Source organism: Solanum stenotomum, chromosome 2 (assembly GCF_019186545.1).
Source record: "Solanum stenotomum isolate F172 chromosome 2, ASM1918654v1, whole genome shotgun sequence".
NCBI lineage: Eukaryota > Viridiplantae > Streptophyta > Magnoliopsida > Solanales > Solanaceae > Solanum > Solanum stenotomum.
The window spans coordinates 71,928,217-71,948,722 of NC_064283.1; the positions used below are offsets into that span (position 1 = coordinate 71,928,217).

Genomic DNA, 20,506 nt, shown 5'->3' on the forward strand with positions numbered 1-20,506 from the left:
TTTATTTTATTTTTTGGTTTCCCACCAGGTGTTCGGTACCCACATTGGAGCTCGACTAAATCCGGATTTGCGCTAGAAAGTCCCACATTGGGGGGTAAAGCGCTCCCTAACAAAGGCGGCTTCGTACCAAGGGGGCTCGAACACGAGACCTCTTGGTTAAGAATGAAGGAGTACTTACCACTTAATTATTTTTCAACTAATGAAGAAAAGTATTCTAAGCAGAGATAATTATACAATTGACTGATCTGATAAGAATATTTATATCTAATAGTGATCTTTAATAGAATGTATATTGACGTGTGTGTACATAAGATATTATAGGAGTAAAGTTTTATTAGAGGACATAAGATGGTCATGCAACTTTAATGGATGTTTTAATATTTCAATTTTTAAGTTAAGGACTTTTCGCTTTAGTATGATATGATATATCATACTATTTTAAATTAAACTCATAAAATATTTTAAAACTTTTTCATCGATTTATTTTTCTAGTTTGTTTGACATGTGAATTCTTAATGATTGTACATATTAATTCAATGTCCATTTAAAGACTATCAATAACATTTTTGAGATAATCTTTAAAGTGAATAAGTGTCATAACAGAATAAACAATGAAAAAAATATTTGAATGCAGTGAGTGTCTCAAACAATTTGATATGACAAAAAAAAAAACTTAGTGAAAGCTTTCCCACCTTGAAAGCCTCTAATTAAATTTTCTTATCATAGTACAGATTTTCCAAGTAATAACATTATGAACATAATCTTTAAAGCTAATAAGTATCATGAAGGAATAAACAATTAAAAGAAATCTTTAATTGCAATGAGTGCTTCAAAACATTCGATATGACAAAAAAATATAGTGGGCGCAAATTTTTTACTTTGAATAGTCTATAACTAAATATTTTTATTATATTAAGACATAATACATAAATATGTTATTTAGCTTGATTTCAGCTGATTTTTATGTCTTCCAACTTTGAGCGTGTATAAATACTTTAAAAAAAACTAATATTAACCAATATTAGGTTAATATCATATATGCTACCCCTAGTTGTTTTAGTGTTTATAGGTTTGAAATTTGCTAGGTATGGAATTCTCTTTTACTAAATATAAAATTTATTTAGCTACAATTTGTAATTAACCCAAATTGACCATGCATGTAACAATCAAAAAGTAAAAAGTAAATTACTAACCATCTGTGGAATTTGGGCCTGGGCCGATGTTGTAAATATACATAGCCCAGAAAAACAAATTAATTAAGATCAATTCCATCTTTTAAAAGTGAAAATTTCTAATATGACATATATTATACTAATATTTTTGAGTTATAGCAGTAGATTTAGACTTTCAAGCTATAACATTAAAAATTTCAAGTTGTAACATATTATTAAGAAAAAAAAAATTAGTAATTAAAAACATTTGATTTAAAAAGAATAAAAAGATAAAAAAAATTAAAATAAAACGTTTTTGAAGGAAAAAATGAAAAAAAGGGAAATAGGGATTATCTTAAATTTGAATTAATTTAAGATAATTATTAATTAGCATAAATTAAGGAATTTCAAACTAATTAAGAATATTCAGTTTCCTTAATTCACTCCAATTTGTTAAAATTAATTTAAAAATCAGATTTTATCCATTTTTCTTTCACGTTTCTCTCTCTTCGTTTTTCTTCCAGAAATTGTCACTGGCGACAAATTGAATTTTTTTTTTGTTGAAAAAACGTGTTTTTTTTGTGATGGACAACTACATATCAATATTAATTAAACATGGCGGAAGATGGGTTGCTTCAGGTGAGTATTTTTAATTGTTTACTATTTTTTATTTGGATTTCAATGAAAGAAAAAAAAATGAAACTGTAAATCGCCACTATATTGAATGTGATATTTTTTTTTGTATAAACAATACGTTTTGTTCATAATACTTATTAGTTGTTGTGAAATTGTAATATTAGTGATTTTCTTGGTAAGTTTCTGTTTTTTGGTAGTGGTTTAGTGTCACCATATTATTGATAACTGGTTTTTTTCTTGGTAAGTTTCTGTAATATTATTGATTACTGGTTTTTTTCGTGAAAAAATGAATTAAAATGTATAGTTTTGAATGAATTTGTTAGTGTAATTGTAATTAATTTGGTACGAAAGTGTATTGAAGAATTGTATGACAGTTGTTTTAAGTTGGTATGAAAGTGTGTTAACTAGTTAGTAAAAAAAGTTATTTTGAAGTTTGAATAAGTGTATTAAAAATGTTTTAAGTTGGTATGAAATGTGAAATGTTATTGTTTATATAAGTTTTGTCAATTATGTATAAATTTGTGTGAAAGGAATGAACTATTTGGTATGAGAAATGTATAAATTTGGTATAAATGATGATTGTATGTATGAAATTTGTATTAAGTGAGTATGAAATCTGAAATTTTATTTTTTAATGAAATATGTTTGTAGTTTACTGTTTGAATGATTTTTGTGTGAAAAAATAATGACAAGTGTGTATAATTTTGTTTTTTTTTGTATTATGTAAGACTAATTGTTATTTTTTTTTTAATGAAACAGGGAAATATGTTGATTTTTAGATGGAGGGGATTATATATGAGTATTCTAATCTTTATAGTGGTCTAGTAAGTGCGATAACATCGCAACTAATGATAGATGTTAATATTCACAATATAGAGATGAAATATATAGTTAGTGATAGATGTCCCCCTGTTAGTATCCACAATGATGTTGGTGTGCGGGTTTTTTTAGATCAAAAGAAAGCTAATGTAGATTTCTTTACGATTTCATATACTTGGAAATAAAATTTATTCCAAATTAATATATAAGATAGTGAAACTATTTGTACAGGTTTCCGATTTCAGATTTCATATACATGATTCATTAATTATTCATACAGATTTCATATACTAGAAAATAAAATTTATTTCATATTAATATATAAGATAGTGTAAATATTTGTACAAATTTCAGATTTTAGATTCCAGATTTCATATACGCGATTCATTAATTATTTATACAGATTTAATATACTTGGAAATAAAATTTATTCCAGATTAATATATAAGATAGTGTAAATATAGTGTAATATATAACAAACTTTATACCAATCTTATTCAAGTTTCATTCAAACATGAACTTCAGTTTATATCACACATATTATACTAACAATAAATCAATTTCATATAATCACACAATGTATATCATTTGTATAACAATATTATATCACAATTAATACAATATCCAACCATCAAACATTAAATTGAGTGTCATACACATATTAATCAAATTTCACACACGTTTCATCCATTAATTGTACAATTTGGATTCACACTGTATTTTAAAATAGTGAATCCAAATGGTGTGAAATCTGTATATTACTAGTATCCTGAAATTATAATAGCCAAACAGTAATTCATATGTATATGGTATCTGATTGGAAGAAAACATATGATATTATATATCATCAAATACTTAAATACAAAAAAGTTGTTCAAAAGTAAAAAAAAAAACATGTAATTCTAAAAAAGTAGAAGGTGCAATCAACTATTTCAAATTTCTTGTTCGTGGTCTTGGTGTAGGATAATTGGTGGTATCCGGAACATGTTCTTTTGCTATGCGAGGTCCACCAAATTTGCTAGCAATCGTACCAGTAACTTCACTCTCACTGATAGCGCCATTCTCACTCTTTGTATATACAGTTAATAGACAATCACACTACTGTTAAAACACAATTCATACCATTTGTATACCACTATTATATCACAAATCATACAATATCCAACAATCAACTGTTTAATCAGAATCATACACATATTAATCAGATTTCATACACGTTTCATTCAAACAACTATTTCGAAAATAATATAAGAATAATGTGATATTTTTAGGAAAAAATCAGTAGTTTTAATAATGTGAAAATAAATTGAATATAATATTTACCCTAACAATTTTTTTTGTCTTTTTTAGGTGTTGGGACTTCTGATTCCTTCTTTTTTTTTGGATCTTCTTGTAGATGGTTTTGACGACTGAGCAACTTCAACATTCATTGTTTTTTTTCTTTTTTTCTTTTTTGATTCAGTAACAAAATCAGAATCAGAATTAGAATCAAAAGGGGTTTCAACATTTTCCCCCTTCCTCTTCTTCTCCTTTCGATTTATCGGACTCACCCTTTTATTTGAGTCATTTTTTTTCTGTTTTTGATCTTTCAATAGAGATGAATCACCCCTAGCCGGAGTTTCAACAATGTTTGGCAGCGGTATTTCAGTCAAAATGTTGAAATATGGAGCATGAACTTCATCCGTAGAAGTTCCTTCGACTAATCGAGGGATCTTTCGAGGAGTTACAACCGTTTTCTTCGACATGGTTTTGTTGAAAAAACTAAATTGAATGGAGGATTGTAAAGTTAGTGTAGTTTGGTGGTGAGAAAGATGTGATGGATGAAGGTAAAATTGGGCTAGTGTGTTAATGGCATGTAGAACTGGATGAGCGTGGGGGGAGGGGGGAGGGATTGACGTATGGGCGGTTTGGAGGGGGTGGGATTGACGTATGGGAGGTGGTAACGGTAAAGAAGGAAACTTGTTGTAGGTGAATCCTTATATCTATGTAACTGATAATTTCAGATTTAAAAAAGGAACAGAAATCAATTTAATTACATATTATTAATTAATAATAAAAAAACCATAAATAGATTAATCATTTATTAAATAAATGGAAATTGATTTTTAAATAAAATTAATTGGAGTGTAACGGTAAAAAAGGAAGTCTAATCAATGTAAATCCCTAAATTCGTGTAACTGATAATTTCGATTTTAAAAAAGAAACTGAAATTATATTAGCTAGCTATTAATAATTAATAATATAAAAATATAAAGAGATTAATTATTTTTAAATAAACCTGTAATTAATTTTTAAATAAAGTTAAATTTAAGTAATATGTTATAACCTGTAAATAAACTGTTATAAGTAAGAATATTTGAAGAATGTGTTTAAAACTTGTAATATTGACCCTTAAATGTGTATATGGTGTGATTTTTCCCTTTTAAAATTAGAATTTAGATTTTCTAAAACTATACAATATGTACTATAAGTTTCAATTCTTTTCATGTCAATACGATAAAATAAATATGTTTCAGAATGTTAATTAAAATTCAGATAGTTTAAATTTTGTGGTGATTCAGTAACTTAGTGGTATTTGCTTAACACATTATAACCGTACTTCAATTCAGATAATTGCTTTGCACCGTTAAATTTTTTTATATAAATATCGTTTATTTGATATTGTTTTGTTATTATAACAAAATGTTATTATAAAGAACGAGTAATATAATATATCATGAAAACTTAGTTCAAAACATCAATTTGGCTATTACTTCCTCCATTCATTTTTTACTTAGTTCGTTTTGAATTTTTCACGCCCCTTAAAAAATAGTTATAACATGATTATTACAGAAAAAAACCCTATATATATGTTGTGATTGGAGTAATTTTTTTATTTTTTTAATTTTCCATTCAATGTTTGGAATTTGTAGTAGAGCTCCGACTAAATTTGGATCATGCATTAAATGGCTTATATGGAGGAGGCGTTTTCAATAGAATTTTTTTCATATTAAAGGCTCAAACTCGAGACCTTTGATTAAGAATGGAGCAGTCTCACTATTACATCACAACTCATGCTGATAAGGCTAAGCAGAATTAATTAACATACTCATATGTTTGGTTTTGTCTGCTTGTGACCAATAGTCTAGATGTGTCAACTTTGAATAGGCAGCCTAAGTTGGGTTTGGGGAGTTGGGGTAATTAATTCTATTTTTATTTTTAGTTTTTCATCTACGTTTAGTATTCGTATTAGAGTTTGACTATTTTGAATTTATGCCGTGTAGGACTCTATTTGGGAGGAAGCACTTTCTACCAAACATTTTTTTATATTTAGAACTCGAATCCGACATCTCTGATTAAGAAAAAAATAACTTCATTCGTTGTACCACATTTTTACTTGTAATGAATTCTATTTTTCTTTTGTCTTGGAGTGTGGAAAATTAAAAAATATTAAATGGTGAGCATGCAAAACGCCAACAAACGTTCTTCTCCTTGTGCTTATAAACGTCATGACGCAACTGCTTTGATACTGGCAAAGCAGTACTCAAGTCTGCAATTCCAAAAATATCTAATTAAAAAAATAGTATCTCTTTTATGTGTTTTGATAGACTCTTACTCTATCCGTCTATTTTTAATTGTATAATTTCATTTTTTAAAGTTAAATTATAAAAAAATTGACTAACATTTTACGATATATTTTTTCATCATATTAATATGTAAAGAATTGCAATTTATAGTATTTTTCGTATAGTTTTTGAATATCTAATTTTGTTTAAAATATTGAAGTGAATGTAATCTAATTTGACATTGAAAATTAGTCAAATTAATATTTGAAAAGCGCAACATAACAATTAAAAGTGAACGGAGAGAGTATATTATTAGGTCATTTAATTGAAAATCAATAGTCGATAAAGATCAAATCAAAAAATCGAGCGTCTGTGGTATTCTAACTTGATCAATTACTCAGAAAGATAAAAGAGAGAAATATTGACAACACTTTTAAACTTGGCACAAATTATTAATTTCATATCTAAACTAATAACAGTCTTAAAAACACATCTCTACTTGACTTAACCAATCTTTCACATGACATAACAAGTGGTTTCAAACTCTTATAGGAGCATGAAACTCTTAATAAAAATTTGAGAAAAGTGTTGAAAATACCACTAAACTTGGCAAGAATTCAGGGGTGTACATTTCAACCATGTTATAAGATCGAAAGTGTAGATAAGTTTAGTTAGTCAAATTAATAAGTGTTTTTAAAGTTGTCAATAATTCAGAAATAAATTAATAATTCATGCCGAGTTTAGAAATTTAAATACTTCTCTAAAAGATAAAATCATCATGTGATACATAGCACACCTCTTTAAAATACAGAAATAGAGTAAAAATATAAAATTTGTTCATAAACCAAATGCATAATTTATCATAATTGATTAAATTTGAAATATAAGTAAATTATTTTAATTAAAACTCTTATAAAAAAATAATTATTTTTTAAAAGGCAAGCATGGGTTGTATAGGATCATGCGCAAAAGGACACGCACGCGGACTGACTCAAACCCACCTCATCTTTCTTCCAAGCCATTAACCTCAAACTTTGTTAATTTCACATATATTAATGCGCCGATAAAGTCAGAATTTTAAGTTTATAAATTTGAAATTTAATTTTTAAATTAATAATTTATGAAATTTAAATTAAAGATATTAAGGTTGGTCGAATATGCACGACTATCTATTATAAAAATACTAGCGATAATAAATATGTATATTAACAAAAAGTGTTAAAGTTTTTATCAGCACTAGTTAATTGTCAATTTCATCGTAATAGATTTTAGGGGCATTTACAAATAAAAATATAATTGTCACTAGTAATTGTTTCCACAAAACATATTTAGTGATAATTAAGTTATTGTCGTTAATATATTGTCGCTAAAGATTATTTTTGGTATAGTGACTCCACCCTATATTGATTATATTTTTTGTTAATGTGGTACATGGCGGATAATTATTACTCTATTTCAAAATAAGTGTGCTGCAGCAAAATATACTTATATTTATCCTGAAGTGTTATTTTACAAATTAAAGATAAAAGAATAAAGATAGTATAGCTAGTCTGGTATTAATGAACTACTTCTTTTTAATTGTGCTTAATATTCAAAAATATCTAATAAATATAAATAATTTAATAAACTATATCTTATATTTTTTATTTTTTTAAGTGAGCGTGAAATAATTTGAGATGCTTCCAAGGTACTCGATCAGCTCACTCTTTTCTCGATATTATTTTTGTTTTTCACTATTATCTTTGATCTCCCATTAAATATATAATTATTCAATCATCATCCTCTTAATTATTAATTTATATGGTCAGCATATATAAATGTGTACATGTGATGGATGTATTAAAAATAATTCTATGTTCTTATACAGTCAAACAAACTTGGTTAATTAACCAAAGCATGTCCAAATTCAGCCAATGATTTTCATATATTGTGGCTAGTTGGCTAAGGCATGGGCTAACACTAGTTCTCCTTAGTGTTACTCGCATGCCACCCTTTTTTGTCTTTGTCATGTTTTATCATTTTCATAACAAATTTATTGCTAACATGTGACCTCCGCAATAATAACATATTCAGCGTAATAACATAAATAAAATTTGGGAAGAAGATAATGTGTACATAAACCTTATCCTTATCATAAGAAGGTGGAGAGGTTGTTTCTGAAATAACGTCGTCATCTCAAATAAAGCAATTTAAAGGGAATAATGAAGAACAAGACAATAGTAATTGTGAATAGTATGATAAGCTTATAGTAAATTATCGAAGAATAAGATAATATAGGTAATAAAATAGTATAATATTCAATCTATTAACCTTCTACGCTAATTCTCGGCCTTCATTTTCTCTTATCTAAGATAATCATGTCCTCGATTGGTAAGATGGAGGTGTTTCATGTCTTATTTGCTTAATCGCCTTGTTTCAATACTTTTTTAGTCTACCTCTTCATGATCTCCTAATCCCTGCCATAGTCAATTCTAATAGCTCCATATATTAGGATATTTGTGCAACTTCTTTTCACACCTTACATGTATTCGTTGAATATATCATATAATCAAAAAGGTATTAATTATTTTCTTCCAAAATGAATATTATGTAACCAACATGAAATTAGATAAGTACTACACTTATTTAATTAAGGATTATGGATAAGATAGTAAAAATACTTTTTAAAGGATGTATCCAAGCTTCTTGATTGATATATTTTATAAATTTGACATACATGATAACCAGCTTGGCAAGAATGAACAAGTTTTGAGTACCAAGGAAGTTTTATTAATTATGACTTTAATTTGTCTCTTTCATTGTAGAAATTATCTAGGGTAAAAATTAGGTAATCTAACTAAGTAAGAATGTTAGAATACTTTATATAAATTGTCATACAATAAAAAAAATTACCTGGAGGCCGTACTCAATTAATGTTCATATAAAATTGTACATTGATTTAAGTTTGTGGCTAGTACCAATTATAAATTACCATTAGGCAAGTTGTGGAGTTATATATATGTCATTTTGGGTTTATTAAGTCCCATGTGGCGATCAGCATATTCAGGCTGTTGTTTCCTTTTCTTCTTTTGATTTTCCGCTCGGTCTTTGGAGTTCGCATTGAAGTTCCGACTAAATCTAGATCACATATTATAGGACACGTTCGGGGGTGACGCTTCCAACAATTTTTCTCTATACATAGGGCTCGAACTTGATACCTCTAATTAAGGTGAATTCCTTTATCCTTTTAAGCTAAGTGAACAAAAAAGACTATATCATTTGGTGCATTCCACACCAATGACTACAACCCAAATTAGCGTAAAAAGTTTGGGCGGTTCGAGATAGGTTCAGGGAACTCAACTTTGAATCCTAAAATTGAAAAAAAAAAAACAAAAAAACTTGATAGAAAATATTTACTTTTTCAACACACCTTATATGAGAATCTAAATTAGTTGGGACTCAAAATGACCTAGTAAGAAACAATTTTTATAACAAAGGTCAACAAATCAATAAATGTATCTGGTTTGTTTAATCAATTAGACAAATTAGTTTTAAAAACAGTACAAAATATAGTAGAAACCAATTAGCAATATTAGCTAGGAGTTATCAAATGGTTCAAGATACTTACATTAGGCATAGAAATTATCAAATGGGGTTCAAGAATATTTTTAAATATTTTCAATAACATTTTAGTTACTCTTTTTTCTTCGATAAAAACATATATAAAATAATATAATTTTCATCTAAAAAAAGATTCTTATTTACCCCTTTAATCCTGACTCTACCCTGAGGCAAGCCTCCTTTTTTAAGGTAGGTACCAACCTTACCAGACGAATTCAGGCTCAACACTAGTCAACTTATTGGGTGTCATATACCATGCACATGTCCATTTCTAAAGTACCTCGAAGGGTTGTTGAAACGTAACAATTCAATTGCATATATAAATGTCCATTTCTTAAATAAAGAATCTCTACTAAATGAGCTGGCTAAAGTTATAGGATAATATAGGTCCTTACTCTATCAATTGGAACCCAATAAATACATTACTTCTATATGCTCTATGATTAGATCATGTCTTACCTATTGTCTTACCTATTTAAGCATTGCCAGCCATACAAAGTACGAAAAAAATACTTTTTTTGGAACAAAATTTAAGAATTTTAAGAAAAAAAAGTGTCCAACCGACGATCCTTCACTATATGTTGCTAGACCAGCACCTCCGAAATCTAAATCCTAATGGTCGGACTAATTTAAACTCTCATCAAATAAGCTTATATAAAATTTTTTGAAAAATTGAAACTAGAAACTCTAACTATTTCACGATAATTCAATTTTAGAGTCGGTGGATCATATTGAATGGGGATGGCAGGGTGGAGGTAGTAGAATGGGCGTAGTGCCTCCTTCAAATCGATTATATTGAGAGGATTAACAAGTAATAATACTTTTCAAGTCAACAAAATTCAGCATCTACTTAATACAGTAGGATCAACGTGTCAGTCTTAGAATTGTTGTGAATTGAGGCCTAAGGGCTAAGCAAACCATAGCATATACACCTTTTTTAATATAGCAATGTGATGAAGACCTTTCAAGTAGATCTAGGTCCCCACATTTACCAGATGTTAACTACAAGAAGTTGGGACTCAAATAAGAATTGAATAGCAATTTGTACTAAGAAAATGAAGTTTCCATTATGCTTTTTAACTGATGTTTCACTAGTTTTTTGGTTCATTTAGCTGTCCCTCCTAAGCCATGACTGGCATTGTGACAATTGTCTCAACAGCTAAACTTATCTAGCATTCAAATTGTCTTTCTAAAAGCAACAATCATATGTGTACATTTTTAGATTAAAGACTTGTGACATTCTTTTTTATTTATGTTGATAAATAATTAGCTTTAAACTTAGGGTGTATTTGGTACGAAGAAAAATATTTTCTAGAAACGTAAGTTGATTTTTAAATTTATTTTCTTGTCTACTCGGCAGGTATACAGAAAATATTATCATAAAATCATTTATATATAATCTAGTTAAATACTATAAGAACTAGAGATTGGGTGGTGGGGGTGGGGGATGAGACTACGGGAATGTAGGTGAAGATGAGGTGTGTTGGAGGATGTGAGGAACACACAATTGATGTGGCATATTACTTGTACAACTTGTTTTCCCAACTTCCATTAAGAAAATCATTTTTCTTATTTTTCAGCAACTTATTTTCTTCGAAAAAAAAGTATTTACCTATTTTTGTTGTAACTTAGATATTATGACATGTTTAAGATTATAAATTTTAAAAGTCTTTTTTTTCCGCTTAATTTCGTATCTAATCAAATATCGGTGCATAATTGAAACAATGAGAGTATATATGCAGGGGCGGAGCTACCCTTGCCCGAGGAGTGTCAAGCGACACCCCTTCATTGGAAAATTAAGTTGTATAGGTAAGTCAAATTCTGATTTTATACCTATATATATTAGAATTGACACTCCTGAACCAAGTTGAAGTGTTGGTTCAGCGGTTCAGGGGCTACAAAGTTCCGCCTTGTCATTGACCTAGGCGTTGGGAGTTCGAACCTTGCTGAAGCCTATTTTATTTTAAAGGCTTTCAGCGTTTTTTTTAACTTTTTAGATAACTTGTGTGCATACTACTTTATATTTTGACACCCCTCAATCTAAATCCTGGCTCCGCCACTGTATATATGATACAATAATATGACTCCTCACCATTCCCTCTTGTCTATATTTCCCAAAATTCTTATTTAGATGAATGAAATATTTTCTATTTTAATATTAATAAAAATTTAATTAATTAAATAATCTAATTAATTAGAAGAAAGACAAGGAGAAACTCAAGCCAATATGTTAATTTATATTTGGATTAATTTTCTTGTCTCTTTTTACAAGAATGGATGTAACTTATTGGTATTGAGCTTATATGAATTCAGTACATTTGATATAAAATATAAATTTATATAAAAAAAAAATCATCAAAATTACAATAAAGAGTAAATATAAATTTATCATTATAAATATTAAATTAAATATTAAAATCTTAAAAAATTAAACCCATATCACTTATATTTTGTTATTGACATCTTGTTGGTACGTCAAATCACCAAGATTATGTTTTAATGCATGTTCAATATAAGACCACAACGATTATAATATATTTAGTGAAATCCCACTTAGTAGAATTTGAAGAAGATAGAGTATATACAATTTTTCGAACAAATTTTCAGCTTAAACAAATTAAAACAATAATAAAATGAAAAAAAGACAGCGCGAGAAACATGACAATGAATACCAAAGCAATAACAAACTAACGGCTATATTCAAAAACCCGTAACAATAAAAAGGTGCGATCATTTGCACGAATCACGATAATAAGTTAAGTCAAAACAATATAAATAAATTAAAACAAAGTAACAAGAGCCCCAAATCTTGGGTTGAAGATAGATAAATGTCGAGAATTAAGACTAGAATTACATCCCAAAAATCTAAAAAAATTATATCCAAATATATGGTCTAAGTTAAAAAGTTTCAATCACGAAAAGTTAAAAGCGTCACATACACTAAGACAATACGGATAGAAAATATTGATGAATCCGCAGTAACTTTTTTTTTTAATCCTTTTTAGGTATAAATTGCAAAGATTTTCAAATATAAATAGAGAAAATGGTCAAATGCCCCCTTAAGCTATGACCGATTTCTCAACTACACACTTATTCTTTACGGGAGTCCTATTACCCTCTAAACTGTTTAAAACTAAAATTATTACCACTCTAAATGCCTACATGGCAAAGTGAAGGTATTGCACTCTCCTTGAGAGAGTGAAGATATAAAAAAAAAAAAAATTACTTTTAATATTTTTTCATAAATATATGCATTTTATTTTTCTTTTATTTCTTTTTACTTCTAATATGATATCTTCTCCGTAGAAACTTAGTAGAGCATCAATGCAGCCATCAAATTACACCACTTCTCACCATTTTGAATCACCATCGTTATTATATTAATCAATACACCACAAATCGTAGATAATAATTTCATCCCTTTTCTCTACAATCAGGAACTACGGACCCAAAATCTTTCAAATCAAAACAAATTTAAGCCTAATATAGTGACACTCAACTGATTTTCTTCGATTAAACTTTCAATACAAGGAAAATTCTTGATCCTATATTCTATACCCAAAAGACCCACAAATTTTATTTGTATGCGCTTGCAATTTTTGGGATTTGATTTCTTTCCGGTTCGAAGCTAGTTTCGATGGCGATTTAAAGATTTTTCTTTAAGTCTCAGACAATCAATCTAATAGATAAATTTTATTTCAGCTTCAAATAATACTTCTCAACTGATTTAGCAACTTGTAATTTTCTTGCAAATCTGAAAAAACGTAGTTCATGTTCTTCATCTTCTTTGTATGATTGCTACGAAAATTTGATGCAAAATCACCCTAAATCTTCTCCAAATTGCCTTAGATTTTAAATATAAGCTTATCTCAACATTTCGATTCTTTTGATTTATTACCCATTCAAAACGGAGCTCGTTTGTAGTAGGTTAAAATTAGAACTCAATCTTATAAAGTAACATTAATGGTGATTTCATGTTGTGCTTCAAAGTTTCAACCTTTAGCTTCGATTTTCAGCCATATGATATTCTTCGAACCATCGATGAACTCAATTTCTCCTAATGTAAGAATATAGATTCACAAAATTCATATGAATGCTTCAGATCCAAAAATCGCAGCTATATATAAACTCAATTAACCCAGTGTTTTCAACTTCAAACAATTAGCAATCAACATTACAATAAAAAAGTTTCAATATATGAAGATCCAAGATACAAATCTACAAATTTCAACCTTTTGACCTTTAGCATAGTTTTTAGAATAATAAATTAAAAAGAGAAAAAATAAAAATGAAGTTTTAAATAAAATTTTCAGTTGTCAAACGCATGCATATCACCTGACAATATAAATGTGGTTGTGAGATTTTAAGGGGATAATTTTTTTAATTTTAAACAATTTAGGGGGTGGTAAGACTTCTGTGAAGAAGAAATGTGTAATTAAAAATTCGATCATAGCTTAAGGGGGGCATTTGACCATTTTCTCAATATAAATATAAATTACTCCTAAAATATTTTGAAAATAAATATTAGAATAATTATTTTTTTGTCCCACTTGCATTGGCTATCCTTGTTGGGAAGATTGGTATGAAGGACAGTCCTATTTGTCAGATGTCCCACAAATTAGAATGAAAAATGAGTGGGTCCCAATTAAAATCCAAGAATTTCAGTTCATTATATAAAGTTACTTCACTTTTTGGTCAAACGTCAGAAAATCCTTTAATACCTCCTTCAAAAAATTTTAAAAAAAATATATTACTTGATTAATATATAGTTTTAATAGACTCAAAAAATGAAAAATAAAAATCTCTTCATATTCTAAAGGGAATTTGTTTCTAGTTTGGAAAAAATCGTAAAAATTCCTCTTATGTACCGATTGTATTCCTTTATCTTGTGAGCGTAGAAAATTATTTCTGATATATTCTCGATTTGAATAAATATATAACAAAAATCAAGTATGTAAAACAAATATAATAGCGAAGAACTTATGTTCTAAACAATTAAGAAAAGAATATGTAGCAATAATAAATAATATGATAACTGAAGCAAAGGAAATAAGTAACATATATTGATAAGAGAACTTGACAACTCTTAACTACCTACTAACATTCTAGCTTAATCCTTAATTTTCATGTTTTTTTCTGTCTAAGATAATGTCCTTCGTAAGCTATAGGTGTGTTATATTTTGTATAATCACCATTTTCTAAGACTTCTTCGACTTACTTCTATCTCTCTTGATATCCAATATAGTTCATCTCTCACATTAATTTTACGAAATAAAAATACTTTGTCATCCACCTATTGAATCGGAGTTGCCCTTAATGATAATTTTGACACATAGTTAGGGCATTTAGTTGATTGAATAATGTTTTGTCTTCGAGAGATTTAAAGTTTGACTTGAAACGATTCTTTTAATAGCAAATTCAATGATTCTTTCATAGCATTAAAATACACAATCCATTGTTCTTGCTCCGTGTTTATTCTAACATGGTCGAACATCATTTTGTATCTAATTATTTGTACCAATTCAAACAATTGAGCGAGAAAATACAAAATCATTTAGCTTTACATAGAAAAAAAACTAAGTACTACTTTGTACCCCATTTATCAACACATCACATCTATTCTTAATGCATACAAAAATGGAGGACAGACATACCTTTTAACTTATAACCCAAATAAACTCTTTATGTTATGGGTCAATATATGAGAAATAAAATTTAAAATATTTGAAAATCAAAAGTAATCCTAAAAATTCATCATAACAAAACAGAGAAATAAGACTTTTTTCTTGCTTCCCCCTCCCCTATGTTAGCTACGAACAAACTACTTTGCTTGTAGCTAACTTCAAAATTGATAGTCAATAAAATATTTCATTGAATCAACTTGATAACCCGTTGTAATAATTCGAATCATAGTATCACGAGTTTGACTTTAATTGATCCAGCCCTCTTACTCAATTTACCCCCTATATTTAAAAAAATAAAATAAATTAAAATTAAGATGAAATTTAAAAATAATTGAAAAAATTGAGAGCTGGAAATAGCTGGAAAATGACCTACTCCAACAAGAACTGCTTCACAATCTTGACACTTGGTTCCAGTACCTGTTCTTCCCAAATTTTCCTCGCCGGATTCTCGCCGCCGGCCATTTTTTCCGACCCCATTTTCGCCGTTAACGTCGCCGTGGCATCCACTCTTTGTATGTTCCATCCACCTTCTCTCAGCCGCATGATCTTCTTCACCTGTATTTCTGCTAATATCCTCGTGTTCTCCTTTATCTCCATGGCTGCTTCTTCGTATGATATCTTCCCTTTAAAGTATTTCTCGAACTCCGGTACTCCTATTGCCTTCCGGATCCCGTCGGAACTGGAATCGGAAAACCCCTCTTTCTCGAAATACTCTTTTAGCTCTTCAAACATCTCCGAATCGAGCATTTCATCGACTCGTTTATCTAAATACTGATTCAATACAGGTGCTATAGCATCAACCCAGATGAAGCAACACTGGTAACGAAGCTCGTTAATCACTGGATTTAACGATTCGAAAATGTCGAATCCTGAATCAAATCGTTTTACTAACAGAGCATAGATGAATGAGTTAGACCCACCTACAATAAAAGGGATTTTCCCTCGATTAACGATTTCGTTGATTCTGAAATCTCCAGCTGAACGGAAATCGGAAGAGGAAAACTCCGGGTGTGATTCAGTAGGTTTGAACTCTCCGAGAAGATGATGATGGATACCGCAGCGTTCAGTCATTGAAATTTTGTTTGTAGTGATGTCTAAACCATTGTAAACTTGGATTTTATCGGAGTTAATGACTTCGATAGAAGGGAAGAAATGAGTTGCGAGGTCGATAGAGAGTTTTGATTTTCCACAACCAGTAGCACCCATTATAACGACGATCTTTTTGGATCGTCGGGGTACATTACTACTGGTTGCTGATATAACCACATTACGAGTCCATTTGGGGAAGAAGAAAATGTTTTTTGGTCTGAAGAAAAACACCGTGTTGGAATGATTAGTACTCGTTGATAAAAATGATAATTTTCTCATAAAGTAGATGATAACGATAATGATAATGATAATGATGATGATAAATTAAGCAACTATTTATATGCACAGTAAAATACGAAAGATTATTTATGGATCGTTGCTTTGGCAGAGAATAGTACGAAAAAAAAAACAGAGAAGTAGAAGGTGGGCTGATGAAAGTGGAACAGATAATGGGTATATATATTTGTTATTCGTTATTGTGTGTATATTGTAGTACTATTATATTTGCTGGTTCATCTTCTTCATAGCTACGAGCAATTTTCGAGCTTTTTTACTTCAATGGCTATGGATAATGGACACTTTTCGATCATTACGTGTATCATTTCCTTGATAGTTACTTAGTTTCTTGCTGAAAGTGTTGCCATTTTGAAGTAAGGTAGTGTAGTTTTCTTGATTAGTGTAAGTGTTAGTGATATGAGGGAGAATTTATGTCCATTTGTCTCCCTTTATATATCCTTTCACCCAGCATTAGTGCTGTCCAAGTCGTTTGGTAGTTGGATAAGAAATAAGTTATTCAAGTATTAATTTTCATATAACTTATACAACGTTTTATAGGTCGATAAGAAAAATAAGTTATTAATGTTTAAAATTAATACGATCTTTGGTTGACAATTTAGAAATCTGTATAACTAATACATGTATATGTTATTAGGGAATTTGTGTATTATTTTATACCGAATAGAAGGTGGAATAAGTAATACATCTGTAATTAATATATGAATAATTAATTCATTCATAAAATAATATATAGATTCACTTATAACTAATCTCTACATTACTAATATTTGCAATACACTAATAAGCTATGAAACATACCCGGTATATAGGGGTGTTCACGGTTTGGTTTGGGTCGGTTATTGGTCAAAATCAAAACCAAATCAACTTAATCGGTTTTAAAATTATCAAAACCAAACCAAACCAAATATAATATACATTTATCGGTTTGGTTGTTTTCGATTTTGGTTTGGTTTGGTTCGGTTATTCGGTTATTAACCATACATAAAAATAAAAGAAACAATTCATTCAAAACGTGAAAAAAGTTACAACAATCCATTCAAACAAAAAAAATAGTTAGAATGACTGGCATTACAAAACTTTCGATTATTGAATTTACTAAATAAAACTTCAAAATTCACTATTTTGGCATAGAAGGAAGAGACAATGACATTTTCAGTCCCACAAAGAATTCTATAGACACTCATATATATAAAACCAATAAGAAAAATGTTCTCACCTTGGACATTTTTTCTTTCATAAGTAAATTATAAATAAATTTGATGATACATATATAAAATCTTTTAAATTGTTTATGAATATAATATATTATGTATGTATAATAATAAAATTTATGTATATAACTTGTTGGTTCGGTGCGGTTATTTCTTCGATTTTTTCCGAACAAAACCATAACCAAACCAAATACTATCGATTCTTAACAATCTAAAACCAAACCAAATCAAAACCCAAATTAAATCGGTTCATTTAATCGATTTGGTTTGATTTTTCGGTTTGGATCAATTTTTATCCAAACCATTAACACCCCTACCGATATATCTCAAAGTGAGATTTGGGAAGGTATTGCCTTTAGGAGGCCGTTTCATAAAGTTTACAAGAATAGTGTTGAATAGATTGTATTAGAACGGTTGACATAAGAAATATTGATATCACTTATGCTCTCACATTAGTTATGCTAAGATTATTTTACTATTAAAAAATTATAAATAAAAAATAAAAGATTGAAAAAGATACATAAAAAGTGACATCAACGGTGGACATCTAAAATATAGATTGTTTTTCATCAGAGACCTCATGAGGCCGTCAAAAAGAGACTTCACGAGATGACCAATTTATTTTTTGAAATTTTTATTTATTTATTACAAAAAGAGATTTCATAAGATCATTATTTTATTATTTATTTATATTTATTTTTGCTAAAAAAATTCATGAGGTCTCTATACTTTATTAAATTTATTTTGATTCGTAAATACCGATCATGAGTTCAACTTTTTTTAAATAAATAAATAAATTGTTTTTTTGTAAAAAAATAAATAAGATGGTAGCTAATTGTTGTTTTTGTAGGTGTCCATCTACAATTTTAATTCAATTCAACAATATATATATTCTAATTAGCTAAATCAAGCTTTAAGAACGGTCAACAATCAATCAGATTACAACAAATATATTTACTAAATATCCTTTAATCAACACAACACGAAAATCAACTTAAAGTACTTCGAAATTGAACGAAAATAATAAGGGATAAGTGTCTGAAAAGTACCTTAACTTTGGTCGAATTTGTTGTTGCGATACTAAACTTTCATGATGACCTATTACCTCCCTAGACTATTTAATATCGTATTTTAAACATATATATTTGTCCATGTAGACATAAAAAATAAGGCAAAATTATAAATAGTAATGTGTCCACGTGACACATATATACCTTTAAAATACACTATTAAATAGTTCAGGGGCTAAAAAATACGGTATTAAATAGTCTAGGGAGGTAATAGGTCCTCATGAAAGGTTAGTATCGCAACAGCAAATCCGATCAAAGTTGAGGTATTTTTCAGACCCTTATCCCAAATAATAATAAATAGAGGTCATAAGTTATACAATAGGATTTCAAGCTAATTTGAAATTCTTATGTATTCCTAAAACACATAATAATCTCTAATTTTTCATGATTCATACATTGACATTTCTCAGAAGGACACTTGACCAAGCAATTAAGTTGAAAAGGTTCTAGTATAGTCTATAAATCATTGACATCTTCTACAAATTTATGTGTCATCCCCATTCAACCAAAATTAGTTATATCATAGATCAACTACGCTCCATATACACAAAGATCACAAAATTTGAATTTGTTAAACACTAGATTAAGTAATAACTCAACATTTTTTAAGTTAGAGTTGTATAACTGAATTGGATTCAAGTTAGAATTGCATTTTTTCCATTCTAAGTGCAAAGTTGAATTCTAACGTCAAAGTTCAAACCTAAATTCAAAGATTCATTTAATTTAATTCAATTTTCTTCTTAAGATTTGTGTTCCAAAATTCAAGATTCAACTTTTATTTAGGATCAATTCTAGATTCATAGTTCACTTAACTTATGAATTTATAAAACTAATGTAACCTACATGTAAATACTTGATGTTTTCATTATCTTAGAAATCAAATTGTAGCCTTATTCTACTTAATCTTGAAGTATTTTAAAAGATTTTTTAAAAATAATTTGCTTCAAATTAGAGTTACTTTTGGTTTCAATTTATGTTCGAAGTTGAATCCTAACTTCAAAGTTCAATCGTAAATCCAAAGTTCAAATATTTTTTTAATTTAATTCAAGTTTCAACTTAATGTCATATTCCAAAAATATTCAAGATTCAACTTTTATTCAAAGGGTCAATTCAAAATTCAAAATTCAAAATTCAAAATTCACTCATCAACTTATGACTTAATGCAACTAATGTAATCAACATGTAAATACTTGGTGTTTTCATTATCTTATAAATCAAATTGTAACATCATTCTACTTAATCTTGAACCATTTGAAAGAGTTTTTTTGTAAAGAATAATTGGCATCTAGAGTTGTCTTTTTTCTAATTTTAAGTTCAAAATTGAATCCTAACTTCAAAGTTCAATCCTAAATTCAACGTTCAAATATTCTTTTAATTTTATTCAAGTTTCAATTTAAAATTTGT

The 20,506-nt window shown here is 28.5% G+C and overlaps 1 protein-coding gene across 1 annotated transcript; it reads right to left on the bottom strand.

The window, feature by feature from the left end:
- Window positions 1–15,582: 15,582 nt before the first annotated feature.
- On the bottom strand, window positions 15,583–17,066 carry LOC125855498 (adenylate isopentenyltransferase 1, chloroplastic-like). The gene has a single exon (XM_049535217.1). The coding sequence runs from the start codon at window positions 16,801–16,803 to the stop codon at window positions 15,805–15,807; it is 999 nt and encodes a 332-aa protein (XP_049391174.1). The 5' UTR covers window positions 16,804–17,066; the 3' UTR covers window positions 15,583–15,804.
- Window positions 17,067–20,506: the final 3,440 nt, after the last annotated feature.

Coding starts and splice junctions, on each gene's coding strand:
- LOC125855498 (XM_049535217.1), bottom strand. CDS start 16,803: ATGAGAAAATTATCATTTTTATCAACGAGTACTAATCATTCCAACACG.